This window comes from Triturus cristatus, chromosome 9, assembly GCF_964204655.1.
Source record: "Triturus cristatus chromosome 9, aTriCri1.1, whole genome shotgun sequence".
Lineage (NCBI taxonomy): Eukaryota > Metazoa > Chordata > Amphibia > Caudata > Salamandridae > Triturus > Triturus cristatus.
Genome location: NC_140592.1, coordinates 27,442,345 through 27,470,118, shown reverse-complemented (window position 1 = coordinate 27,470,118; position 27,774 = coordinate 27,442,345). Strand labels below are relative to the sequence as shown.

Below are 27,774 nucleotides of genomic sequence, written 5' to 3'. Positions count from 1 at the left end.
CGTGTGGAATGATCTGGCACCCTCTGCAAAGTGTGCGTTATCCTTCGTGTGTAATGGCCTGGCACCCTCTGCATAACGTGCGTTATCCTTTGTGTGGAATGACCTGGCACCCTCTGCATAGTGTGCGTTATCCTTCATGTGTGATGACCTGGCACCCTCTGCATAGCGTGCGTTATCCTTCGTGTGTAATGACCTGGCACCCCCTGCATAGTGTGCATTATCCTTCGTGTGTAATGACCTGGCACCCTCTGCATAGTGTGCGTTATCCTTCGTGTGTAATGATCTGGCACCCTCTGCATAGTGTGCGTTATCCTTCGTGCGTAATGATCAGGTACCCTCTGCATAGTGTGCGTTATCCTTCATGTGTAATGATCTGGCACCCTCTGCATAATGTGCGTTATCCTTCGTGTGTAATGATCTGGCACCCTCTGCATAGCGTGTTTTATCCTTTGTGTGTAATGATCTGGCACCCTCTGCATAACGTGCGTTATCCTTCGTGTGTAATGACCTGGCACTCTCTGCATAGCGTGCGTTATCCTTCGTGTGTAATGACCTGGCACCCTCAGCATAGCGTGCGTTATCCTTCGTGTGTAATGACCTGGCACCCTCTGCATAGCGTACGTTATCCTTCGTGTGTAATGATCTGGCACCCTCTGCATAGCGTGTTTTATCCTTTGTGTGTAATGACCTGGCACCCTCTGCATAACGTGCGTTATCCTTTGTGTGTAATGACCTGGCACCCTCTGCATAGCGTGCGTTATCCTTTGTGTGTAATGACCTGGCACCCTCTGCATAACGTGCGTAATGATCTGGCACCCTCTGCATAGCGTGTTTTATCCTTTGTGTGTAATGACCTGGCACCCTCTGCATAACGTGCGTTATCCTTCGTGTGTGATGACCTGGCACCCTCCACATAGCGTGCGTTATCCTTCGTGTGTAATGACCTGGCACCCTCTGCATAGCGTGCGTTATCCTTCGTGTGCAATGACCTGGCACCCTCTGCATAGCGTGCGTTATCCTTCGTGTGTAATGACCTGGCACCCTCTGCATAGCGTGCGTTATCCTGCGTGTGTGATGACCTGGCACCCTCTGCATAGCGCGTTTGATCCTTCGTGTGTAATGATCTGGCACCCTCTGCATAGTGTGCGTTATCCTTCGTGTGTAATGACCTGGCACCCTCTGCATAGCGTGCGTTATCCTTCGTGTGTGATGACCTGGCACCCTCTGCATACCGTGCGTTATCCTTCGTGTGTAATGATCTGGCACCCTCTGCATAGTGTGCGTCATCCTTCGTGTGTAATGATCTGGCACCCTCTGCATAGTGTGCGTCATCCTTCGTGTGTAATGATCTGGCACCCTCTGCATAGTGTGCGTCATCCTTCGTGTGTAATGATCTGGCACACGACAGAGTATAAAGTGATTCCTGTGCTTGGGCAAACAGGCAGCCATCTTGAAACATACAGGCTTTGAATAAACTTGGAGAAACACTACTGAAAGAATAGAAATAAGTGCATTCTCTTAGTGGTGCAGCCTGAATTGTCCATCTAAACAGGAATCTTGTTCCCTACTGAAACACCAAAGTGTTTTTAAGAGCTGAAGAATAAACGCTGCAGTATCTTTTATTTGGATGGTTTGCTCATTATTTTTGTCAGGTTTGTTTCGATCGTGCGGATGTTGTGCAAAGGAAGGAACTCTCTCCGTCCCCTTGGAAGTCGGAGGGCCGGATAGCTCAGTTGTCCAGCGGTGTCAGGCGAGCCGGGAGTCTGTCCAGCATGAAGGTTTGATGTGTCCAGAGTGCGCGCATCCGTGAGTGAGGGCGCCACCTGGAGGAGGAGCGCAGGAGGCAGGTGCGATAGGGGAAGTATTCTGGAAGGTTTTAAAACCCACAGCAATATCCAGTGATGGTTACTGCTTCCATCTCCGAGAGCCGCATCCTTCACAGGCAGCAGAAGAGGCTCACGGGACACACAAGCGCAGCTCACCCTGCTCAGCAGCACTGGATGAACTCCTGTTTAGAAAGAGATTGTAGTGCACTGGAAGCAGGAGACAGAGCCCTTACTGGACAGTGCTGAAGGACGCGTTCCCACCCAGAACGTGTCCTCCCCCAGTCTACAGTTCAGAGACGGAGCCCTTAGAGGACATTGCTGAAGGACGCGTTCCCACCCAGAGCGTGTCCTTCCCAGGCTACAGCTCAGAGACGGAGCCCTTACAGGACAGTGCTGAAGGACGCGTTCCCACCGAGAGCGTGTCCTTCCCAGGCTACAGCTCAGAGACGGAGCCCTTACAGGACAGTGCTGAAGGACGCGTTCCCACCGAGAGCGTGTCCTTCCCAGGCTACAGCTCAGAGACAGAGGCCTTACTGGACAGTGCTGAAGGACGCGTTCCCACCCAGAGCGCGTCCTCCCCCAGTCTACAGCTCAGAGACAGAGCCCTTACTGGACAGTGCTGAAGGACGCGTTCCCACCCAGAGCGTGTCCTCCCCCAGTCTACAGCTCAGAGACGGAGCCCTTACTGGACAGTCCTGAAGGACGCGTTCCCACCCAGAGCGTGTCCTTCCCAGGCTACAGCTCAGAGACGGAGCCTTTACAGGACAGTGCTGAAGGATGCGTTCCCACCCAGAGCGCGTCCTCCCCCAGTCTACAGCTCAGAGACAGAGCCCTTACTGGGCAGTGCTGAAGGGCGCGATCCCACCCAGAGAGTGTCCTTCCCAGGCTACCGCACAGAAACGGAGCCCTTAGAGGACAGTGCTGAAGGGCGCGTTCCTACCAAGCGCGTGTCCTTCCCAGGCTACAGCTCAGAGACGGAGCCCTTACTGGACAGTGCTGAAGGGCGCGTTCCCACCCAGAGCGTGTCTTTCCCAGGCTACCGCACAGAGACGGAGCCCTTAGAGGACAGTGCTGAAGGGCGCGTTCCTACCCAGCGCGTGTCCTTCCCAGGCTACAGCTCAGAGACGGAGCCCTTACTGGACAGTGCTGAAGGGCGCGTTCCCACCCAGAGTGTGTCCTTCCCAGGCTACAGCTCAGAGACGGAGCCCTTACTGGACAGTGCTGAAGGGCGCGTTCCCACCCAGAGCGTGTCCTTCCCAGGCTACAGCTCAGAGACGGAGCCTTTACAGGACAGTGCTGAAGGATGCGTTCCCACCCAGAGCGCGTCCTCCCCCAGTCTACAGCTCAGAGACAGAGCCCTTACTGGGCAGTGCTGAAGGGCGCGTTCCCACCCAGAGCGTGTCCTTCCCAGGCTACCGCTCAGAGACGGAGCCCTTACTGGACAGTGCTGAAGGGCGTGTTCCCACCCAGAGCGTGTCCTTCCCAGGCTACAGCTCAGAGACGGAGCCCTTACTGGACAGTGCTGAAGGAGACATACCCACCCAGCGCGTGTCCTTCCCAGGCTACAGCTCAGAGACGGAGCCCTTACTGGACAGTGCTGGAGGATACGTATCCACCCAGCGTGTATCCTTACAACGCTACAACTCAGAGACGGAGCCCTTACTGGACATTGCTGAAGGATACATATCCACCCAGCGCGTGTCCTTACAACACTACAGCTCAGAGACGGAGTCCTTAGAGGACAGTGCTGAAGGGCGCGTTCCCACCCAGAGCGTGTCCTCCCCCAGTCTACAGCTCAGAGACGGAGCCCTTACTGGACAGTGCTGAAGGATACGTACCCACCCAACGCGTGTCCTTCCAACGCTACAGCTCAGAGATGGAGCCCTTACTGGACAGTGCTGGAGGACACGTACCCACCCAGCGCGTGTCCTTACAACACTACAGCTCAGAGACGGAGCCCTTACTGGACAGTGCTGGAGGATACGTACCCACCCAACGCGTGCCCTTCCAACGCTACAGCTCCGAGACGGAGCCCTTACTGGACAGTGCTGGAGGATACGTACCCACCCAGCGCGTCCTGCCCAGGCTACAGCTCAGAGACGGAGCCCTTACTGGACAGTGCTGAAGGGTACGTACCCACCCAGCGCGTCCTGCCCAGGCTACAGCTCAGAGACGGAGCCCTTACTGGACAGTGCTGAAGGACACGTACCCACCCAGCGCGTCCTTCCCAGGCCACAGCTCAGAGACAGAGCCCTTACCAGAGGGCAGGAAGGATGCCTATCCACCCAGAGCGTGAAACACTGGAACATTCTCAGACTAAATGGTGATCCTGTTCATTCAAACTCGTCAATAATCCACCATCAACATGTGGAAATTTAGCTCGCAAACTGAACATTATCTGCGCCATCTTGCCCCTCCCCAGCACCACGCGCAACGAATGCACGGCCGCCATTTTAGACACCCCACTCATTGTCAATCGCCAGCGCGGTCCCCTTGGCGCTGCGAGCATCCCCCGCGCGCTGGCCACCCCCGCTCTCTCATACAGGCCATAAACCCTCTCCTTCTGCGCGACCCTGCTACGGAACCACTTCCGACCGACAAACCCATACATGGTCATGCCTCTCCTTTGATAACCCCCTTCCTCTGCGCCCCATTGACCGAACTGGTCCCAGGCCATCACCTAGCCCTGCGGATGCAGTTTATTGCCCCTACTGTAAAGGAAACACCCCACATCAAAGGGATTACAGTAGAATCAAAGCCCCTACCCCCTGAGACCCGGCCAGTTGCACACACCCCCGGGAATTAGCGGAATTCCCTGCTGCGCGATAGCCATCTCCCACTGCGGGTAGGGTGGGAACTTCTACTGTATCTATGTGTGGGATCGGATCTGAACCGGGGCTTCAGGGGATATTTCCCCGCACATCAAGGGAATCACAAGAATGTACTATGTGTAATAAAGCAATAAACCAGTGTATAAGAGACCAGGTCTCAGAGATGCAGTTAGAGCACCTCGTGACGATACCTTGCTGTCTGATCTGATGTGTTCTGCTCCGACGGAATAAAACCTTGTTTCCTGCCTTCCAGTCTCCGGCGCCTGCCTCTTTTATTGGTAAATTATCGAGTGGTATGAGAGGCGATTATCGCCGGGCAAAATACTTGGAAGATATCGACTGAAACTGCCGCTACCATTTAACAATTGGCGCCCAACGTGGGGCCCATCAGCGACACGTGGATCCAGTGGGAGAGGTCCCGACGACAGAGTGAACGACTGCAACGATCGGGAGAGCTCCTGCCCAATAGACCCTCGTCTGGCAGCCGATCATCCGAACTTCACTGGTTCCGAGCAGACCTCTCTCGAGTGATCTACGGTCCTGACTGGGAACCATCAGGAGTGCCGCGGCAAATACGGAGAATAGAGGACGATCGGGCGCTGGAGGCGGAAGACGAGAAACTGTCCATGCGGTCCGGGTAAGGTCGTGAAACACGACAAAAGTGCGAAATAATTGATTGATTGATTGAATACTAGTATTGCTCATTGATTGTGCTCATTGATTGTTCTCTTTTGAGATATTCGCTGTCTACAAACGGGGAGGAGTAGAAATACTCTCTCTCTCTCTCCCTTTGCAGATAGTGAAGGGTAGGTAACGCAGACTTTTGTCCCCGTTGAAACCCGTCGTGCCTATCTTTATCTCCCCATTGATTGATTGTCCGAACATTGATTGTTTTGAAGAATAGTGCTTTTTGAGATATTCTCTGTTTGCAAATAACGTAGAATAGGAATATTCTGTCTAGTCTTTGCAAATAGTGAAGGGTAGGTAACGCAGACTTTTGTCCCCATTGAAACCCGTCGTGCCTATCTTTATCTCCCCATTGATTGATTGATTGATTGTCCGAACACTAGTTGTTCGATATTGGTTCTTTGGAGGTATTCTCTGCTTACAAATAACGAGGAATAGAGATATTCTGTCTAGTCTTTGCAAGCAGTGAAAAGATAGGTAGTGCTGACTTTTGTCCCCGTTGAAACCCGTCATGCCTATCTTCTCCCCACTGATTGGTAGTTGGTTCTGCCCGGACCGCTTATTAGAGGTGAACCACCCGGCTCCACTGGAAGGCACCCCTAATAAGGACATGTTCACTAAATATGGACTAGTCGCCGTGGCTTATAGCAAGCTGTGGCATAAATATACCAAGAAGGAGCCCGAAAGTCAGTGGCCACTGATGGGATCCTTCGACGATCGCAAGATAGAAGCGCTAGAAGTAGCTCTGCGTAGCAATAAGACGACGCCTACTATGCTTGACAGTATTGGCATGTGGCGTAAAGAAGCGACGCAACGGAAAAAGAGGGAAGAAGTAAAAGCAGAAAAGGAATTACGAAAGGCAGCTCACCTTGCCGCTAAAAAGTTAGAAGAAGACATAAAAGAGAGAAGGGAAACTAAGCTAAGCCAGGAGCCCGAAACCTCAGGCCAGTACGCTGTTAGGTCCCCTTCTTTGCTCTACCCTGTGTTGTCCTCCAGGCAGCAAACGAATGACGAATTACTGTTAGGTCCCCCGACCATTTACATGCCCCCTCCGTATGCACCCTCCCAATCAGTAGTGCAACACCCACAACCCCCGAACACGAACGAAAGCAGTACAGGGGCCTCGGCCCTCACGGCCTCCGCGCCGGCTGAACCTCTTGTACTAAACCTAACGTCGACTACAACGCTAGACGACCATGAGATAGGAAAGAAAGAGTCCACCAGAATGAATCGGTTAACTAAAGATGAACGAGCAGGAATTGACAAGATAGTAGGGACGCTGGTGGAGCGAAAAGAAAGTGAGGAGTATATAACGGACGTGTATAAATCGTATGCCGACAGCCGCAGACGACACTTCGTCGTACGGCTCTGTTATCGCACCCTGAATACATATGAGAATAGGTACCACGATAAAGGTCCCGAAGGCCTAGCGGCCCTATATAGGAAGGTAGACATTGGGGAAGAAAGAGAGGGCGATGTAACGAACCTCTTCACTCGTACACTCGAGGTCTACCGACACCTTAAAGAACATGGACAGACAACCACAACGGAAACCCCCATGGCAACTAAGCCCCAGGGAGGAAGGGCCGAGGCCATGATGCCCATTAAAGAAGCTGCCCCCTACTGGGTCCCCCCACGGGGTCAGGGAACACACGACGACATCAACCACCAAGATGCGAAGGGAAGGGTTGTATATAACTGGGTCTACCAGCCGTGGGACCGGCAAGATATTTTGACCTTTAGAAAGACCCTACCCGACTTGAGAAAGAACCCGACTGCCTTCTACACTGAATTAAGTACAGCCTTAGGCTCAACGATAATGACGTTAGCAGATATCGACTTGTTCTTTGGGCTATGTCTGCCGGCTGATGTGTGGAAACAAATCCGGAAAGTTGACCACGCTGAGCCGTTCGGATATACCTGGGTACAACTCGATACCATAGGTAAACAGCGAGAACCAGGACAAAAACCCCCTAGAGACCATGCATCTACACCCTACAACGGACGGAGAGACTTAGATGGAAATCAATGTGCATTCTGTAGAGGGTTCGGACACTGGAAATCCCAGTGCCCGGTCCATTTGGAACTGAACAAAAATAGGGACCCCAATAGACACAACCGGAAGTTTGTTGATACCCACCATCAACGTCACCACACTTGATTAGGATCACGTGCAATCGAGCAAATGCCATTTTTTTCCGAATACGCTAACCAGATCACTGATACGTACAACGCTCCAGCGAAATAGTATGGTCAAACATTTTTTAATAAATTACAAGTATAACAACATTCCGGCAAAATGAACAGGATAAAACACGTTTTAAAAAACAACTATTTACATAACAGTCTGCTGCAACCTCCATCCCAAAGCCTTAACGTCCACGTGACACCGTCCTCGCCTCTCCTTCCTCGAAATTGCAACATTGGCCTGTTTTGGGCGGTCCCTCTTAGTTGACTTTGGGCTATAAAAACCATGCAAAAATCCATTGACATCAGTGGCGAGCGATTGTGCGAATAGGCCGGAGGCTATACGAAGCGCCGAAGTTCTGGCAAATACCAAGGCGAAGCCCGCCACGCTGTGCGGACCTTCCCGTTTTCTTTCTTTCTTCAATTATGGCTGCTGCCCTGGCGGGGGGAGGCGACGCGAACGGACCTCCCCCACCTCCCCAGGTGGAGGCTTGCCAGGCATCCCAACCGCCTTTAACTCTCCGGCCAGCTGAGCTGCACCCAGCCATCTTTTTCATCGGCCTGCTGAATTTCACCCTGGCACGCTGTGCGGGTCTTCCCAGTCACTTCTTCCTTCAATAACGGAGGGTGCCCTGGCGGGGGGAGGCGACGCGAACGGACCTCCCCCACCTCCCCAGGTGGAGGCTCGCCATCAGATGAGGGCACCCCAAACCACGCCTTTCACACGTCGGCCAGCTGAGTTGCGCCCTGCCACTTCATTCGCCGTTCGGCTGAGCCGGCACCCCTGCACGCGGCCGCCAGGCAACCACCCAAGGACAGGGTTCACCAGGACTACCGCTAGCACCCGACGCGGGGAGTGGGCCCCCGCAGCCAAGTAAGTAGGGGCCCACTCCGATGATGATGTCCTCCGGATTGCTGTTGTCGCTGCAACTGATGCCACTCCGGTGGCAGCACCACCCGATCTGCTACTGTTACTGCTGCTGGCTCCTCTCCGGTGACTGTACCGAGGAGCTGCTGCTACTGCTGCCCTTGAACTCCGGCGGCCGACCCCTCCGGTTCCAGGCCTGGCCCACCGTGAGACAATTCTGGACTCAAAAGCTTGTTTGCTAGGGCATGGGCCCCACCCTTGACAGAACGCTCCCCTCAGCCTTGCAGAATTGGTTGGAGTCATTTGACATTCGACTCCTGCGGACTTCCGGTAAGGACAAAACCACCGCCATTGCTCTTTTTTCCCCGGGCGGCAGCCGCCTTGCCTCCGCTTGGTGCAGTGAGAAAGTAAAGCGTCGGCGGAAGAACCCGCCTGCTGCCCCCGCCCTAAGAACGAACCATGGCATTGCTACAAGGTTGCAGTGACGCCATGCTGACGCAAAGCTTGACGCTAACGAAGGTTCTCGAACCACCGAAAGGAATTCTGGTTCAACTGCTAAATTCATGGAAAGACTTAGACTGTGCACTGGCCCGACCCCGCCCCAAGATGGCGCTGATGTAGGAGTGGCCTATAACTCCTTGTGGCGTTCCAGCCACGTGACATTTGTGTTAAAAAGACATATATATATGTATGCGATACTTTCACACATGATGGTGGGGGAAAGGGGGGAACCAAATTTTTTATATTAATCTAGTGTTGCTCATGTTGCTCGACGCCTCTCACACCGTGGCCGATCTATGGCGGCTGTAGGCCCGTATTTCCATACTGACATTGTTTTAAATAAAGGGCTTCTTAAAAAAAAAAAAGGAATTACGAAATCAGTGTCATGACTAATCATCTAGGTTGTTGAAAGTTTTTTCCTTTTTGAACAAATGATTGTTACTCCTAAGCGAAAGCATGCCGATAATACAAACTCGATTTGCCTAACACATTTTTGTTTTACGGAATTTGTACCCACCATGCCTGTCCTTTTCAAAGAGTTGTCAAATCAATGATCAACTATAAGGTATATACCGAACGCAAGGTATGATATCTTGCACCACAATATACGACCAATTGAGAAATACATGTACGACCAGGGAACCCGAATTCAGGAAATGAATGAACTAGAACATCTTCGCATCGACCTAGAGAATAATAAGTCCGTGGTATCACACACTCCTGCGGCTAGCCTGGTACATGGTAGGTAGAACTTTTTCGTGTCTACACGCGCTAAGGTATTTTTACTACTGCACCTCCCCTCCCCTCTTATTTTCCCCTCTATAGGTCACGACGAAGTTCCGACTGAAAAGTGGAGTGGACACGGACCGCACCAAGTTCAATATCAGGGAAACCATAGACAAATGTTGCGAGATAGTGCGAAAAATTACAGATCATCATTGGAAACGTGGAAAACTGTATGACATGATTGTGCGTGTATACTACGACTATACGATATGAATGTGTATGCATTTCATGTTTGGGTCACTTGAAGAGAGCGTCATTGTATGATTGAAGTGTGCGTCCACCGATCAAAGGGAGGAGAATAAAAGGGTCAGACAACCCATAAGATAAACTACAAAATACTAAAGGTACGCAGCGTGCATAGGAATAGAGGACAGGAAAGGAGAGGTCCCCGTGCTCGACGCAACCCTGAGTCTCCATCTTGTTGCATGTGCTGTCATACCCTATCCGACATTTGTGTGTACATGATCACCGAATTTATGTCTTTTCCCCGCTTGTGTTTTCTTACATGGAACAGACCCATGCTACCCCATGTTGTATGTGCACCAAGTGGCCTATTATCTTACCCATCTCTCTCTCTCTCGTTTTATGTCGTGTGTATGCCAAAATAGCCTACTTGATGCACATCTCTCTCCCTCTCTCTCTCTCTCTCTCTCTCTCTCTCTCTCTCTCTCTCTCTCTCTCTCTCTCTCTCCCCCTCCCTCGCAAAAGGCTCTCTCTCTCTCTCTCGCCCTCTTTTCTTCTTGAATAAATTAAACGACATACACCCCTTTGGTAAGTGTATAATTGGCCTGAACACAGTGGTGTTCGAACAAATTGACAGAAACAAAAACAAACATACTTTACCACGTTACTACCTCTCCTTTTTACAAACATTAAGCCTAATCGGCTGAGAAGGAAAGGACAGGTAAGACGACTGATGTCCCCCAATCTGACCCACAACACGGGGACTATATGTCAGTGGTTTTTGTTCTTAAAGGACACCATCTCCACCACCCAGAATTACTCCCGCCCAATTACCCCGAAGTAATATGTCTAAAGCACCCTGTTCTCCCAAAGATAACCCCAGCCCTATACTAGCCGCCTCAGAGTATTTCGAACGACACAGCTGATGACCTTATTCACTAATAAAACCTCGCCTAAACTGATAAAGGGTTATCTATTGTCACCAGCAAAAATAATGCTTAGCTTATGTTCCTCCCCGAAATGGATACTCGTGAACCCGTGACAGTAGCACCTCGCACTTTCTTTTTATAAACTTAGCAGTCCTCGGAAAGAAATATGTAGTAACAAAACTTGTGTTGGGACGAACGAGCCTCTGCCGGAGAAGCCGGTTCGAATTTCTTTTTTTTTTATATACTAGGAGGTTGACCGATGTCAGGCTTCCTACAACCAGTATCAGGCGCAGGAATCGACACCTAGGGGGCCAGACGATGGACAGGGACACCCACAGAAACTTGCACCACAACAATAATTGATAAGATTAGTAACGCACACACTATCATCAGAGTTAAGAGACACCAATCATGCAGCAACCGATAAAAACATGTCCGCGACTACTCGGTGGTTGGGAGAGAGGATGAAGTATGTAAATGTCTTCCCTGCCAACTCTCTAAGACTTTTGTTTCTTGTACCCATTTAAAGATAACGTGCTGCCATCGGAAGGGAGGGGTCGGACGTGACGCACAGCCTGGCTGCAGACCTTGGAACATCTATGACATCGACCAAGGGGGAGGCTACGAAGCAAAAAGGGCATGGGACGAGACACCTTTTTCAGGACGATAAGCGCGAGGGGCTACCTCGAGGCCCCCTGCTCACCGACCAGCGTGCCTGAAGTCTCAACCCGTCGGGCCCGATTGATGGGCCCAGTGCTGGAAGATTCTGCTCCCCTTGGTCCACATATTTGATCTGATCCCACTCCACCCCCTCTTCCCTCGGCGTCCCGAAGCACGTCACACCCTTCTCTCTCTCACCATCTTTTATATGGATTATGAATCTGACCCACCCACAGAAGAACAAAAGGCAGGTACCCTGTCTCAAAGTACCTATGGTGAACTGTGTTAAGGAACAGGGCTGTGATCGGAGAACAATGAATGATCACACCCTGCAACGTGAGAAATTGGATTTGAGCTGGACCTTAGCTCCGCCGCCGGTGCTCAACAGTGCCAACGAAAGAAGAACAACAATGAGAGCTTACCAGTGATAGCTCTTTATAAAAAGGACACTGGAAAGAAGAACCCATGTCAAAGTCGAAAATCCTCTCCCAACCACCTTTTTATATTAACTATCTTCTTATCAAGTTTTCATGGTGTTGCATCAATCACTTCCGACTGTACACTGAGAAGTTAAGAAAATGTAACTTTGTATAGTAACATTCATACAACACCAGCCATGTACACAACTATACTGCAACTTTGAATGTACTTCCTCCTCGCCTGCTTCATCAAACTGTATGAGACAATGTACAAATGTGTCAGATTACTCCTGCCTACCCTAAAGACTCTGTATCTTTAAAATGTGTGACGAACATTGACGATACTGTAACTGAAAGGCTAACAAAGGCAAATATTGGCCGGACAAGCTGGCGAGATATGTTAAAAGGGAGGACTGTGGAAATTTAGCTCGCAAACTGAACATTATCTGCGCCATCTTGCCCCTCCCCAGCACCACGCGCAACGAATGCACGGCCGCCATTTTAGACACCCCACTCATTGTCAATCGCCAGCGCGGTCCCCTTGGCGCTGCGAGCATCCCCCGCGCGCTGGCCACCCCCGCTCTCTCATACAGGCCATAAACCCTCTCCTTCTGCGCGACCCTGCTACGGAACCACTTCCGACCGACAAACCCATACATGGTCATGCCTCTCCTTTGATAACCCCCTTCCTCTGCGCCCCATTGACCGAACTGGTCCCAGGCCATCACCTAGCCCTGCGGATGCAGTTTATTGCCCCTACTGTAAAGGAAACACCCCACATCAAAGGGATTACAGTAGAATCAAAGCCCCTACCCCCTGAGACCCGGCCAGTTGCACACACCCCCGGGAATTAGCGGAATTCCCTGCTGCGCGATAGCCATCTCCCACTGCGGGTAGGGTGGGAACTTCTACTGTATCTATGTGTGGGATCGGATCTGAACCGGGGCTTCAGGGGATATTTCCCCGCACATCAAGGGAATCACAAGAATGTACTATGTGTAATAAAGCAATAAACCAGTGTATAAGAGACCAGGTCTCAGAGATGCAGTTAGAGCACCTCGTGACGATACCTTGCTGTCTGATCTGATGTGTTCTGCTCCGACGGAATAAAACCTTGTTTCCTGCCTTCCAGTCTCCGGCGCCTGCCTCTTTTATTGGTAAATTATCGAGTGGTATGAGAGGCGATTATCGCCGGGCAAAATACTTGGAAGATATCGACTGAAACTGCCGCTACCATTTAACAAACACACCAGTTGACCTTGTCAAATGAACGTTTCCTTGAAAGGTTTTAGGCACGTGGATTAATAAAATGCCACATACGCCAGTCAGAAAGCGATATTAGCAGATATCATTGTAGGAAAAATAGTTCCAGTGTAAGGAGCGGTGAAATACTACACACCTACTTGAACAGGTCAACTTCAGACACACGTTTCGCTCTTTTTGAAGCTAAGGAGTGCGCCTAGTCCAGATATGAACCAAGTCGGCACCATGTTTAAGCCGCTTCCGCAGAGGCCTAGGTTAACACACACTAACAAGCGGGCTCCAGCAAGCCTGTGACAGGGGCAACTTTACAGAAGGTATTCTGGAAATACCTTGTGAATTCCAAATGGTGTGCACGCGAAGGCAGGTCCGCGCGCTGAATTGTTGAAAGTCCGCAAATCCACAGATAAAATGACTTTCTATGAGCACAATTGCACGTCTGTGTTTTTTACTACACATGTAAATACATCTTCCTTTTGGAGAAGCCACTTGCCTCACCCCAGCCAACAATGAAGAGGTTTATTTACCATTTCCACCTCGGGAACAGATTTAATCCGGCCTCTGACGGTAATAAATCACTTCTGGGTGTTATTCCAAATTCTGACGCAGTGTCCTCGCCCTGAACACCCACACTATGCCCAGAAGATAATGTATTTATGTGTTATATATATTACACCAGGCAGGACTCTCGCTACACACGACTACATCCTGTTGGGAGCGCACGGTGACGTTTTGTGAGTTACAAAAGTGAATTTGCGTGGGAGTTGGACTTGCATGTGCAAATGGCTCTGGGAATCGAGCCCTGGGGCTCCCCTCAAAGGTCTCAGGCACTCGAATTCATTAAAGGACTAGGGGCAATCCCGCAGGGGAGGGCAGGGTGCCCCAGGTGCGAGTTCACTTTACGAACAGTTCACGTCAAATGGAATCTCGCAGCCAACTAAAGTAAAACCACGCAACTCCAGACACAGTCAGACAAACCCTGTCACTCAGTGCTACTGGGCTGTCTAGAACATTTCTGCACTGCCTTCTAAAGGTTGCACAGGTGGGTCAGGTGGCTTAGTGGCCTAATGCATCCACTCTAGGGGCCTGCGTTTAACCTCATGGTCACAGGTTCAAATCCCAGCGGGTTCACTAAGCATTTCATCCTTCTGAAGCCGATAAAATGAGTACCATTCAGTTGGCGCCATGATGCCCCTGGGTGAAGGGCCCTTTACAAATCCCATGTTAGGTTACCAGCAGGCCGGCTCTTCTCCGTGGTCCCTAAACACATTACACGTCACAGCCCATCACACAACCAATGAAAAAGCAGCAGACAGGATAACAAGAATGCTTCAGTTAAACACTTGTGCAGTTAAACTGAAATTCATTTTGAGACTCGGGAGCGGTCTCATATGACGGAGGGGAGGGGACTGCCGGCCGGCGTGAAACTCGGATTTCCCCATTTACATCATCACGAGTTGACATGCAATACATATTTAGTCTCTTCACCTAGCTTCGTATTTCGCCAGTTTTTCCTCCTCCCACGCAGTGTTTCCTCCACCAAAGTTCTGCCCCGCAGTTTTCTCCAGGCCCTGAAAGGAACACAACATGGAAGAGAAATTAAAAAGTGAACATTTAAATAAGGACATGTTCAGTTTGAAGCTTTCACGCCGGAAATGAAAGCGGTAATCCCAGATTTGCTTCAGCCTGGCTGGAGGGACGTGGCCTTCAGAGGGGGATTAATGACGGACGTGTCGGAGCTACAGGCTTCACTGGCCATATGGATCCAGAGACCCCCAAGCCCCACCGTGGGGATGCTTGCGCTGGGAGGAGGAGGGGGGGGGGGGTGGTTGCAGGGCGCCGCCGGGGGCGGTAGGATGAGCTTTCCATCCTGCTCCGGCAGCAACACCCAGAGAGCAGCAGGCACACCCAGGATTTGCTGCTGGGGTGGACCTTCGAAGAAGAACCTGCTGGCCAGGGGAGGAATGGATTATGTGGAGTTCTTGGGTGGCACGTGGGTGTATGGGAGGCCTAGGGGCATGGGGGACACAGCGGGACAAATAAGGACACGACAGCAGGGGTTACTGTTGTGGGCCGAAGACCACGAGCGGTCTCGCGCCCCTTTATTTATACCGTCGGGCGTGCCCGCCCTCCGGGTGCGTGGGTGCGTGAACAGCGTGCTGGAACGGGCCGGGTGGCTCCGTTACCACATCCCTCCAATCTTTCAGATACAGAGATCATTTCTCGCTGGACAGTTCAGTTCTTGCGCACACCACGCAAAGTCTCTCAGTCTCTTACTTGGGGCCGGGTTTGGCCGAAGTCCATACGGCCGACTCCGTGGAACATCTCCTCGGCCTGTTCCTCCTGCCCCTCGGCCACTGGGCGCCTCGGCCTCGGCGGGGGCCCCGCCTTCTCTCTCGTTCGCCCCGGGCAGTGGGGGTGCGTTCTGTGATGGGCTTGCCGGCAATCCTGGTGAGCCGCCCCCCTCCGGGGCCTCAAACTCTTCCTCCTCCTGGTCGGTCTCGGGGACGCCAGATGTTATTCGTTTGAACCAAGACGCATTTCGCGTTACCGTCCGCGTCCCTCTCCTGGCGGACACCATGGTGCCCCGCACTCCGGTCACTTCCCACACCTCCGGTTCGAACGGGGTACGATACTTCCAATTCGGGTACCGGTCCTTCAGGATGACCCCGTCTCCCACCTGGAGACTCCTCCCCCGGGCTCTCCTCTTCAGACTGGCTTTCTCGTTGGAGGTCCGCCTTCTCCCTTGCGCCGCCTCTTGGTCTAGCGGCGTGGGCAGCCACACATGACTCGCCGGGATATTGTCCCTGGGGGCCTTCTTGAACAGAAGGTGCGCTGGCGCACACCTGGTTGTACAGTGGGGGGTCCGCCGGTAGGCACTTAGGAACTGCGAGAGGCACTGATCCGCATCTTCTCCTTGCTCGACTCCGATTCTCAGCGCCCGGTTCATCGTGCGCATGAAACGCTCCACCTCCCCATTCGCCTGGGGCCACTGCGGGGTAATCTTCCTGTGTCTGACCCCTCGAGCCGCAAGGTATTCCTGGAACTCTCGCCCTTGGAACGGGGGCCCGTTGTCTGATCGGACTTCCTCAGGCAGGCCCATCATGGCAAATATGCGATCTAGCGCCGCTCGCACCTGGCTGAACGCCGTCGATGACACTACTTCCACCACCGGGAACTTGGAGTGTGAGTCCACCACCACTAAGGTGTGTCGCCCATCCGGGAACGAACCAAAGTCTACACTCAGCTTGGACCAGGGTTCCAGACAGGGTTCCTCCGTGATCACTGGGTGAGGCGTCGGCTCCCCCCCCCGTGATGTTGCACGAGTGACAGCTGCGGATGGCTTCCTCAACCAGCGCGTCCATCCGCGGGAACCACACCTTGCTCCGCAGCCTTGCCTTGGTCTTGGAGATGCCTTGATGCCCTTGATGCGCCAACCTGACCACCTCTCCTTGGAGACTCATCGGAATGACGAGTGTTGCTCCTCGCAGGACCACGCCGTGCGGCCCCTCGCTGAGTTCACTCCGCGCGTTCCACACCTGCTGTCGATACACTTTCTCCTCTTCGGTGAGGGCCTGCACTCCATCCAGGAAGTTCCGCCAGTGGTGGGTCGCCAGCGTGCGCTTCACCTTCACGAGGCAGTCGTCCAGTTCCGTGGCCTTGCCGATGTCTTCCAACGTGAGTGCCACCGGGCATGCAGCTTGCGACACTAGTCGGACGAACTCCTCCGTCTCCGCCTCATCCGCCTGATCAGGGTGCACCGGCTCCGGGTGGCGGGACAGGAAGTCCGCTGGGTTGCTGGCCCCGGGTCGGAACACGACCTCAAATCGGTACGCTTGTAACTGGACCGCCCATCTCTCGATCCTTGGGGGCCCTAGCCTCGCCGTGCCAGCGAAGAGCGGAACCAGGGGCTTGTGGTCGGTGACCACCCGGAAGTCGTGCCCATACAGGTAGAGATGGAAATGTTGGCAGGCCCACTTGATGGCCAGCGCCTCCCGCTCGATCTGCGCGTACCTCATCTCCGTAGCCGTCAGAGCCCTGCTGGCATACGCGGTCGGGACCCATTCCTTCGCCTCCGTCTCCTGCATCAGGACCGCGCCCAGCCCCACGGGGCTCGCGTCCACCACCACCTCTGTCCGCCGGTGGGGCCTGAAGTACGCCATCACCTTGTCATCGATCAGCGCGTCCTTGACCGCTTGGAACGCCATATCTTCCTTAGCCGCCCAGGTCCAAGGATGACCACTCTTCGTGAGAAGCCGGAGCGGCTCCGACAGGGACGCCAGATTGGGAATGAACCGCCCGCAGTAGGTTGCCATCCCCAGGAAGCTCCTGACCTCGGTGGCAGATGTGGGCCTCGGGGCAGCGCGGATCGCTACCGCTTTCTTCGGATCCACTCTCAGGCCTTCCCTCGAGAAGATGTAGCCGAAGAATTCGACCGACTCCTGGTAGAAGGAGCACTTGGCCTCATGCAGGGTGAGGCCACTATCCGCTGCAGCGTGTCACGCAGATGCCGATGGTGTTCTTCCAGAGTTCGTGAGAACACCAGAATGTCGTCACTTAGGTTGATGACTCCCTGGAGACCCGAGAGAGTCTCCCTTATGGCGTTTTGGAAAACTTCGGCCGCTGACGAGATTCCGAAGCTCAGCCGCTTATATCTCCGCAGGCCAACGTGGGTGGAGAAGGTGGTTATGTTGCGGCTGTCGGGGTGGAGTTCAAGCTGGTGGTACCCCGCGTTGAGGTCCAATTTCGTGAACCACTGCGCGCCGTTGAGGTCGGCCACAATATCGTCCATGGTGGGCGTGAGGTGTCTTTCGCGCTTGACTGCCTTGTTTGGGAGGCGCATGTCTACACACAGTCGGATGGCGCCGGGCTGCTTGGGTTTGGGCGCCCCGACCAGGGGGGACACCCACGGGGTCGGACCCGATACCTTCTCAATCACCCCCAAGTCTTCCAATTTTTGCAACTCCTCTTCTACCTGTGGTCGCAGGAGGAATGGTATTCTCCGGTGACGCAGCACCATGGGCCGGACTGTCGGGTCCACGTGTAGTTTGAACTGCTTCCCGCGCAGGCATCCTAGACCTTGAAACAGCATCGGAAAGTCCTTCAGTATCTCCCTTGCATGCAGATCGTGCACCTGATTTGCGAAGAATACCAGCGCCAGATCTTCGGCGGTGTGGCAGTTCAGCAGGGTGCCCCTCTTGCCTTCCGCCACGTGGAATGTCGTGGCCAACTTCCGGCCTTCGCTGACGACTTCAACGTCGATCACCCCTCTCAGGGACAGTGGCCGGTCACTGTCGTACGTGAAGATTTGGGCTTTGGAGGGTCTCAGGGGTGGGCGTGGCGACAACCTCTCATACTGGCAGCTGTCCATGACGTTCACCGACGCCCCCGTGTCAATGAGAGCACTCACCGGGGACCCGGCCACCATGATGTCACACATGGGCGGCGGTCTTCTCCTCGTGCCTTCTCGGCCTACGAACGACACGAAGAATACTTCCTCTTCTTCTCCCTCTTCATCGAACTCTGGCTTGGAGTTTTCGCGCAGGGCGGCGGATTCCTCCGCTGTCAGTTGGTGTACGCGCGCCGCAGCCCCACGTGGGCCGGAAGCACCTCCGCGCCCCCTTCGGCCACCTCTGCAGACCGTCGCAAAGTGGTTCGCTCGGCCGCACTTCAGACATGTCTGTCCCATTGCGACGCACTGGCCGCCAGGTGGGTGACCTAGGCCGCAGTTGCCACACGTGCTGCCCTGTGGAGCCCTCGCGGCTCCTCGCTGTTGGTTCGGTCGCTTCTGCAGCGCGTCCACTCTCTCTTCCTTGACCACTGGCGGTTTCGGGGCAGTCGCCGGCCGATTGAGGGCCGCCTCCATCGCATCCGCCCGAGCATTGGACAGCTCGTGAGACCGGCCTAGGACCAGGATGTTGTCGAGGGAGATGCCTGGCTCCCGCAGGATGAGACGCCGCAACGGGACCGACCTGCACCCTTGTATGAGTTGAGCCCGAATCTCTGCCCTCTGGTCTGGCAGCTCACAGGACAGCGAGAGTTTCCGCAGGCGTGCATAGAAGACGTCAATGCTTTCGTTTTCTTCCTGTCGCGCCTGGCGAAGCTTAAACCACTCGAAATCGGGGTTCGTTTGGGGATCAAAATGGCGGTTCAGGGCCCTTATGGCGCCCGCATAGTCGTCGTCGTTCCCCCGGTCCGGTAGAGTTTCGAAGAGGTCGTACAGTTCTTCACCACCGTAGCACATGAGGAGAGATCTCTTGACCGTGTTGTCCGTCTCCCGCACTCCGACAAAATAGTGCTCCAGCCGTCCGATCCATGACCGCCACCGCACTGCCGCCGTGGAGGGGTCCGACAATTCGCTGAACGGCGGCAGCGGGGCCACCGCGCTGTGTCCAGGCGCGGCGGCCGCGGGCTGCGCGGCAGCTGCCGGCGGAGGCTGCTGCGCCGTGCCACTTCCGCTGGGGGCAGGGGTCGTCATGTTCGTCACCTCTCACTGCTCGCGCCCCCAGACCGTTGCTGCTTGGCAGGTGTCCAGGCGAGACCACCGAAGCACTCTTCCCTTGACCGGGCCGCTGCAGGCCACCTGCCTGTCGCAGCGTGCGGGCGAGACCTCTGCTGCTGCTGGTGCTGCGCGTGGGCGAGACCTGTGCTGCTTTGGATGCTGCGCGTAGGCGAGACCTGCTCGTGCACCGGGTTTTTTTTTTTCTTGTTGTGCTTTATTGGCCACTCTCCCCCTCAGGCACCGCTGAGGACGCCCTCTGCTGCAAACTGCCGTCGGGGCCTTCACCGGCAGAGCCAGAGCCAGCTACGAGCTCACCTGCAGAGCGCCAGCTGCCTTCCAGACCTCCAGCGCGAGGACGCGCGCGGCGAGGTCCTCCACGTTCCGCCTCCGCGGAGAGCGCCGGGCACCCCCCCAGGCAAGTTTTCAGCGCCGGAGAGGCGAGGCGCGGGTAGGCTCCATCCTCGTCGCCAATGTGGAGTTCTTGGGTGGCACGTGGGTGTATGGGAGGCCTAGGGGCATGGGGGACACAGCGGGACAAATAAGGACACGACAGCAGGGGTTACTGTTGTGGGCCGAAGACCACGAGCGGTCTCGCGCCCCTTTATTTATACCGTCGGGCGTGCCCGCCCTCCGGGTGCGTGGGTGCGTGAACAGCGTGCTGGAACGGGCCGGGTGGCTCCGTTACCACAGATTACTCCCAGGCAGAGTGAGTTCATCCTGAACAGCTTGGGAAACAGAAAGAATGTCGGCGCCAGTCCGGAGAGGTTTGCTCCTCTGCAGGAGCTCTTTGTGTGACCGCCATGCCCTTCATGCATAGGCGGCCTGACCATGAGCCGTTGATGTGGTCAGTCATTCAAGGCCTCATCACAAGTCTGCGGTAGGTCCTTGAAGAAGGATACAAGACATGGACGACGAGGAAGAGATGTATTGACTAGTGGCACAGACTTCCCCAAGAGTCAAGAAGGTCTTTCCTGGGGACTGGCGGTTTCTGCTGGCGAGTTTACAGCGCTTCTCACAAAACAGTCCAAAAACTGTAAAAGTTGAAGACCCGCCATTCAAACTTGTAGCAAAATCCCTCGCAGGTCTAAAAAGCTAGTTCAGATGCTGAAGGCTGGTTAACACAAAGTTTAATTATCCAGTTAACAAATTAAACCAGCAAAGGGAGAGTGGAAGGTGTAGAAGGGACATGGAAATGATTTCCAGGATCAGGGAAGTCAACAGGACACGACCTAAGGCCCACAGGGAAGAGGAAACATGCCCATGATCTCTTTGTGATGGACTTGGGTAGGTGCACGCTCTCCGGTGACACCTGGCTCCTCTCCAGGTGCACACTCTCTGGTGACACCTGGCTCCTCTCCAGGTGCACACTCTCCGGTGACACCTGGCTCCTCTCCAGGTGCTTACTTTCTGATGACACCTGACTCCTCTCCAGGTGCGCGCTCTCCAGTGACACCTGGCTCCTCTCCAGGTGCACGCTGTCTGGTGACACCTGGCTCCTCTCCAGGTGCGTGCTCTTCGGTGACACCTGGCTCCTCTCCAGGTGCACGCTGTATGGTGACACCTGGCTCCTCTCCAGGTGCACACTCTCCGGTGACACCTGGCTCCTCTTCAGGTGCACGCTCTCCGGTGACACCTGGCTCCTCTCCAGGTGCACGCTCTCCGGTGACACCTGGCTCCTCTCCAGGTGCACGCTCTCCGGTGACACCTGGCTCCTCTCCAGGTGCACGCTGTCTGGTGACACCTGGCTCCTCTCCAGGTGCGCGCTCTCCAGTGACACCTGGCTCCTCTCCAGGTGCACGCTGTCTGGTGACACCTGGCTCCTCTCCAGGTGCGTGCTCTTCGGTGACACCTGGCTCCTCTCCAGGTGCACGCTGTATGGTGACACCTGGCTCCTCTCCAGGTGCACACTCTCCGGTGACACCTGGCTCCTCTTCAGGTGCACGCTCTCCGGTGACACCTGGCTCCTCTCCAGGTGCACGCTCTCCGGTGACACCTGGCTCCTCTCCAGGTGCACGCTCTCTAGTGACACTTTGGAAAGTAACAGAGATTGCTTTTAGCATGAGCTGAAGCCATTTTGTTTGTGGCGTCCATTTTAGTTAGCCATGTGTTTGCCATGTGCCTCCCAGTCTTCGCTGTTGCCTGCTTCTCTATTAAGCCCGAGTCATCATCAATAGTTGACTCCGTCAGCACTGAGCCTGAGCACTGCACATGCTCAGAAAGGCCTGTAGCTGCTAGAATGCACCTGTTACAAACTTAACTGTCAGGCTATTTTAACTGATGTCAGCAATTATGTAGCTCCTCCCACTCTGTCGACTAAGTGATTCTCATGTATCCTTCTATGTGAACAGCTATTTGTGTGTACACTTGTACTGCCTCTTTTTGAACCTCCATGCTTACACTGCAACTATCACAGTATATAAGCACCATGGTTTCTGTACTCCATGTGCTGCCTCATACATTGCCTGAGGGTTATGTATCGATGTAGTTCCACTCATGAGGTTTAATAAACTATTTGTTTTATATTACAGCTTCCGTGCCAATCTCTATTTTGTCAGTCTAAAGGACTAGTGCGCAAAGAAGGGCGAACCCCTGCACCGGTGAACCTCTAAAAATGCTCACCCCCACTAATTGGCGCCCGTCACGTGGGGCTCATCGGCGACTCGGATGCCCAACTGAGTGATCTCGATGGAGGTTTGGAATCTTGCTGAGGACGTACGCTGCATGAGGATACCCTTGTCTTTGCAGACCAAAGTTCTTTTCCGATTTTCCCGATTTTCCCGATTTGACCCTCCAGGTGGTGCCGATCTCCGACTGAGATCCCTTTTGGCATTCGTCTTACAGTGACCATTAGGTCGAGTCAGAGCTTGGCAGTTGGAGGCTGGAGACTTTTGTTTGGTAAGGTCGTTAGATGCAACACTTCTTGATTTGTTTGGCCAAGATTTTGGTTTAGTTTGGGTAAATATATAAATTGCAAGTTATATAGGCAGGCAATGAGGAGATTTTTCTGTAATTTGTGAATTCTTGAACAGTACTATATTTGTGATAAGTACTATTTTGTTATAATATTATATTTATTATAATATTTTTGGCATGACTGTTTCAAGCACTCTTCGAAGGATGTGTTGCTTTTTTTGAGGTACCAATATGGATTTAGAACACAATCAGCCGGCTCCCCTGAGGGGACACCGAACAGGTACATGTACATTAAAAACGGTATTTCTTCCATAATGTATAGTGCACTGTGGAATAAATATACTAGAAAGGATCCTGATTTACGATGGCCAATACATGGGTCATTTGATATTAGAAAAATTCAGTATGTGGAACAATGTGTGTTTAAGCGCAAAAGTAGACTAGATACGTTTGACTGTGTACGAATGTGGGAGAAAGAAGCGCATGAGAGAGTGAGGAAAGAACAAGCACTAGCAGAAAAAGAACAGCGCCAAAATATTTATGCGAAAGCGCTGGAAATGAAAAATAAAGAAATGAAGGAAATAAAAGAGAAACAGGAGAGGGAGCGTCGTTCACAGGTAAATGGCCAATACCCTGTCCGGCGCCCCCTTTATCCTCTACGTAATCAACCCCAGGATGATTCGATTCTATTAGATCGATCTCCACCTCCATATACTTTTCCCTCTGCCCCCGAGGATGATTCTGATGATGACAAATCTCCCTCAGGTCAGAAAGGGACAGAATTAGACGCTAAATCACAGACTCGCTTCATTTTGACCTCAGACTGTGTGGCCACTCTCAGATCTGCTGCTCGTAAAGCAGCTCGTGGTGATACTTCTGCACCGGACATTATAGCAGATGTTCAGCAATGGCCGGAGTCAGAGCAGTTATATTTTGTAGAGTAGTTTACTGGAGAAGTAATTGAAAATTTCAGGAAACATTCCAAAGAATTAGAGCCCGTTGATATAAAAACTCATCATAAACAATTGAATGATGGTCTTTTTCACCCTTCCCAGGTGGCTGATTTAATTAGACGTGTGGTTAAACTACGAACTGATACGTTCCGTTTGCTGGCTCTTCTCCAGGTGCGCACTCTAGTGACACCTGGCTCCTCTCCAGGTGCGCGCTCTCCAGTGACACCTGCCTCCTCTAAGATGGTGCAGGCTCAGTACACATTCAGTTTGGGAATGTTCAGTTCCTTGTCCTCAGATGGAGCAGCTAGTTCTTGAATGGTTTAGGTCCACTTGACTGTAGGATCCGTGCGGGACCTTGTGACTCTGCTCCCAAGGTGCCGAATGAGTAGTGTGCTTTGTCATGTAAATAGCCCTGCTCCACTCCTCTTTCTGGGCAGTTCATCTTTCTGTTCTTCCGCATCAGGGCCCAGCAGCCGGGCTTCTTCTGGAGGACACCACCAGCAGAACCTGATCCCTGGAGAAGCATCTCCCAGAACCAGGGAAGGCAGAGTCTTCTTCTCGAAGTCCAGATCTATAGAAGTTACTGGAGTAAATAACCACAAAAGGATGCATGGCTTAGACCCACATATGGGAGGAAGCAAGGACTGCAGTAATGGGCTCCTACAAGGATTGTACAGGGTAAGGGCAGGAGATGGTCTCCTATCAGGGGTGCAGCAAAAGACATGAGCCCATGGACCATCATTCAGCTGCCAACAGCTGCCAAATTGCAAGGGATGAGGGGGCTGAACCCACGAAGGGTGCTTTGCTGAATATCACCAGGATCACGGAATGCTTCCAGATCATGGGGCTCTCACTGGAACCGAGATGGGCAGGACCGCACAGCTTTCGAAAGAAAGGCTAGGACTTCAATTGGCAGAGGGATGCTGAACCTGGAAAGCCAGAAGCCACCAGTTGTCATTAGTTTGGCGTTACCCTCCTCTTGCACGCCGTAAATGCCAAAGCGGGGCAAAACATGCCTGTGATACCTATCTTTGTCGAACAAAGCCATGTCTTGGCTTCCGAAACCTCATTCCAACAGGCTCGATGCTAAGCGCACCAGCCATTGCATGAGCCGTTGTACAACATTTTAGGAACTGGCATGTTCACTGGTGGGTGTATTCTTCTGGTGACTGGCTGCCTACTGGTGGCAAGTGTGTCTTTTTTGTATTTGGCCCATCTCACATTTACCAACAGTCTCCTTGAAATCGCTGGTGGTATTTGGGAAAAAACTGAAAACAAATGGTGCCGATAACCTATTTCCACCGGGCTGATAAGATTGCTCTCTTCCTGAGTGGAATGTATGCTTTCTATTCCTTTACAAACTCCACCAAAATATGGAAATTCGATTGTTGTACTGCCGGAGCCATTGTGTCTATCTTTTTATTACAACACACTATATACCCCACTTTTGTTAAGTTCTTAGAGAGAGCCCCTCTTGCAGAACTCAGGCTTGCTTACTGTGCACGCTCGTTTCATGCAGGACGGGGGCTTGTGGTAGGATAACATTTGCCGAGGCTTACTTTGGTTGCCAGTCCCGCCCCGGTGCAGAGGCAAGGAATGCATTTTCTATACCTGCAGGAGGCTCGTGGTCACATGATAAATCACGTATGTACTGTGCTGGTCACAATTACAAAGCGTGCACATTCCACAAATGGAAAGGTGCTGTCCCGGCACCAGGCGCTTGTATAACAATACCCTCCTCGTTAACGGCTCATTTCAGATCAGGCTGCCTTGGTAGGTCTTGCTGCTCCTTCTAGGACCAGTCAGCGCAGAGACACACTGCAGGTCTTTGAAAAGCACCATCTAAGTGACGCACTGGGTCCTTCTCTCAGTGGCCATGGCATGGTCAAAAGGTGCGACACTAGACTGCCCGGGCTCAAAGGGCATGTAGGCTTTCCATACAGACACCATTGTGAATGCCCCCCCCCCGACCCCAAATCTGACTTTTGGGTTCCCAGTCACTGCGTGCGGCAGCTTTACAGGTCAGTCGCAGTTTGTTGGGGAAATGTCAGTTTGTTACCCCTGTTTCACTTAGGTATGCACACGCTCCGCTAATCCAGCATGTAGCCAAAGAAAGCTAACTACTCTTAGCCGAAGGAAGGCAATTACTCTTAGCCGAAGGAAGGCAACTACTCTTAGCCGAAGGAAGGCAACTACTCTTAGCCGAAGGAAGGCAACTACTCTTAGCCGAAGGAAGGCAACTACTCTTAGCCGAAGGAAGGCAACTACTCTTAGCCGAAGGAAGGCAACTACTCTTAGCCGAAGGAAGGCAACTACTCTTAGCCGAAGGAAGGCAACTACTCTTAGCCGAAGGAAGGCAATCTTCGGCAACTACTCTTAACCGAAGGAAGGCAACTACTCTTAGCCGAAGGAAGCCAACTACTCTTAGCCGAAGGAAGGCAACTACTTTTAGCATACTTTGATGGATGATATTGAGTGAAGATCTTTACTTGCTGGTGAGTGAGGATTCATGGAAACCTGGGAGGTGGTCGGCTCTGGAGGAAGTATCAGAATGTTGACACAAATCTTGAGCACCCTTGGAGGGCCAGTAGCCTTGCTTGAAGCACAAGAATATAATGAACCCGAGTGGTGTTTACCGTAGAAGCCAACATGGATGGACAGTGTTGTGATGTATGGGAAGTTATGGGGGAAATACACCTGGTGAGATCCTATGTAGAGGTTCTTCTTAGTTGACGACAGCAATGTCACCAATGATGGTCGTGAGGTTTTACTAACTTTTGAAGGATCGTTTAGGGTGTTGAATGTCAACACAAGTGAGCACTTCCTTATGCACAGGCTTCCTTGCAACCATGATTGGTGAAATCCGGGACTTAGCCTCATCACCTACTCCATTACGTGCAAGTCTACCATCTTCTGGAGCAAATGATGAAGCATCAAATGCTCATAAAATGATATTCTCAGAGGGGGAAGGATGCCTGGCTGGACAGTTCACTCAATACAAAGTAAGATCTGTTTCTCCACTTGACTTATGCCAATAAGAGGTCAGCGTAGTCAATTAGGACATTTTGGATTGTGTCACTCTCCAAGCAACTCACGAGGCTGCAACATATTGGAGAATAGTCTCCTGAAATAGCCAAGATAACGTAACAGTCCACTGAGGCAGAGCGCTCCAATCATGGACCGCGGTGAGGAGCCGCACCAAGGCTAGAGACTCGGTCTACTAGACTTGAGCAACCAAGTGGAAGTGGGCCGAGCAATCGTGATGGCCTGGAGAGAGCAGAGAGCAACCGAATGACTTCGGTGCCTAGTACCCACCCCTTCTGTTACGGGCTGGTCCTGTTACACCAAGAAGGACAGATGAAGTCCGAGATGAGGACTTTGTAATGGATGAAGGAGCGATGAAAGAACCACAGTGGGGATGGAAATTAAACATGTAAATGCAGGAGCAGGCGTGCAGTCCAAAGGAACCAGCCTCCTGAGGCATGCCCTGCAGCTAAAACCCAGGCAAAGTGTTCGCATCAAAGACACGCAGCAAGAAAAGAAGCAAGTATATGAAATAAATAAAGTATACGTTACTAAAGGATATTAACTCAACGTAAGCATCAGTTTGAAGATTGTTGGCACCCACCTTCTTGAAGTTGTTGACAAGGTTTCTGCAGGTCTGACAGGGCTCCTGATTGGAGGTCCCTGGTTGCAGCAGAAGGAGGAGGGCTCCCAGGAGGGCACAGACTTCCCGCAGGCCCGACAGCCTTCCACGCGCCATGTTGTTCTCTGGGCCAGTACTCCTTGCAAGCAGCAACCTATAGGAAGAGGAGGAAAACACGTAAGTGGGGAGGGCAGGGTGGCCAGCTAGCGACCTTAGAATCCCATCAAGAGGGAAGATCTCTGGGGTCAGATTCAAATTTCTCCACTAAATGTGAACAATATCAGCCTACAGGGTAATGGAAAGAGACATGTTACCCGTCAGGGTCTCTTTCAAGAAGCAGTGGGCGGAGCCCTTTCACCTATCTGCCTGACATGTTGAAATGTGACCCTGCTAACTAATATAGTGACAAAGTGTGTGAGCAGCCAAGGGCAGTAACTGGGCCTCTTGAACCAGTGGCAGTATTAAGAGGGTGAAATGTGCAAGCACCTGCTACTGCCCTTGGGTGGCTAAGAGCCTCATATCAGATGTACGGCACGCACGGTTATGTCTGGGTGCCTTCAACATTCTGGTAAATGTCGACAGCCCCCAGGACATGCAGGGAACTCCCAAGTATAGATTGAAAA

At 52.6% G+C, this 27,774-nt stretch overlaps 1 protein-coding gene across 1 annotated transcript in view; it reads right to left on the bottom strand.

The window, feature by feature from the left end:
- CRELD1 (CRELD disulfide isomerase 1) overlaps window positions 1–27,774 on the bottom strand; it is a 121,529-nt gene that overhangs the window by 63,942 nt on the left and 29,813 nt on the right. Inside the window, exons 2-3 of the mRNA XM_085624290.1 lie at window positions 27,134–27,305; window positions 14,626–14,708 (exon numbers count right to left, since the gene is read on the bottom strand). Coding sequence (XP_085480416.1) covers window positions 14,626–14,708; window positions 27,134–27,268 — 218 coding nt within the window. The 5' untranslated portion in view covers window positions 27,269–27,305. The remainder of the gene's footprint in view (window positions 1–14,625; window positions 14,709–27,133; window positions 27,306–27,774) is intronic.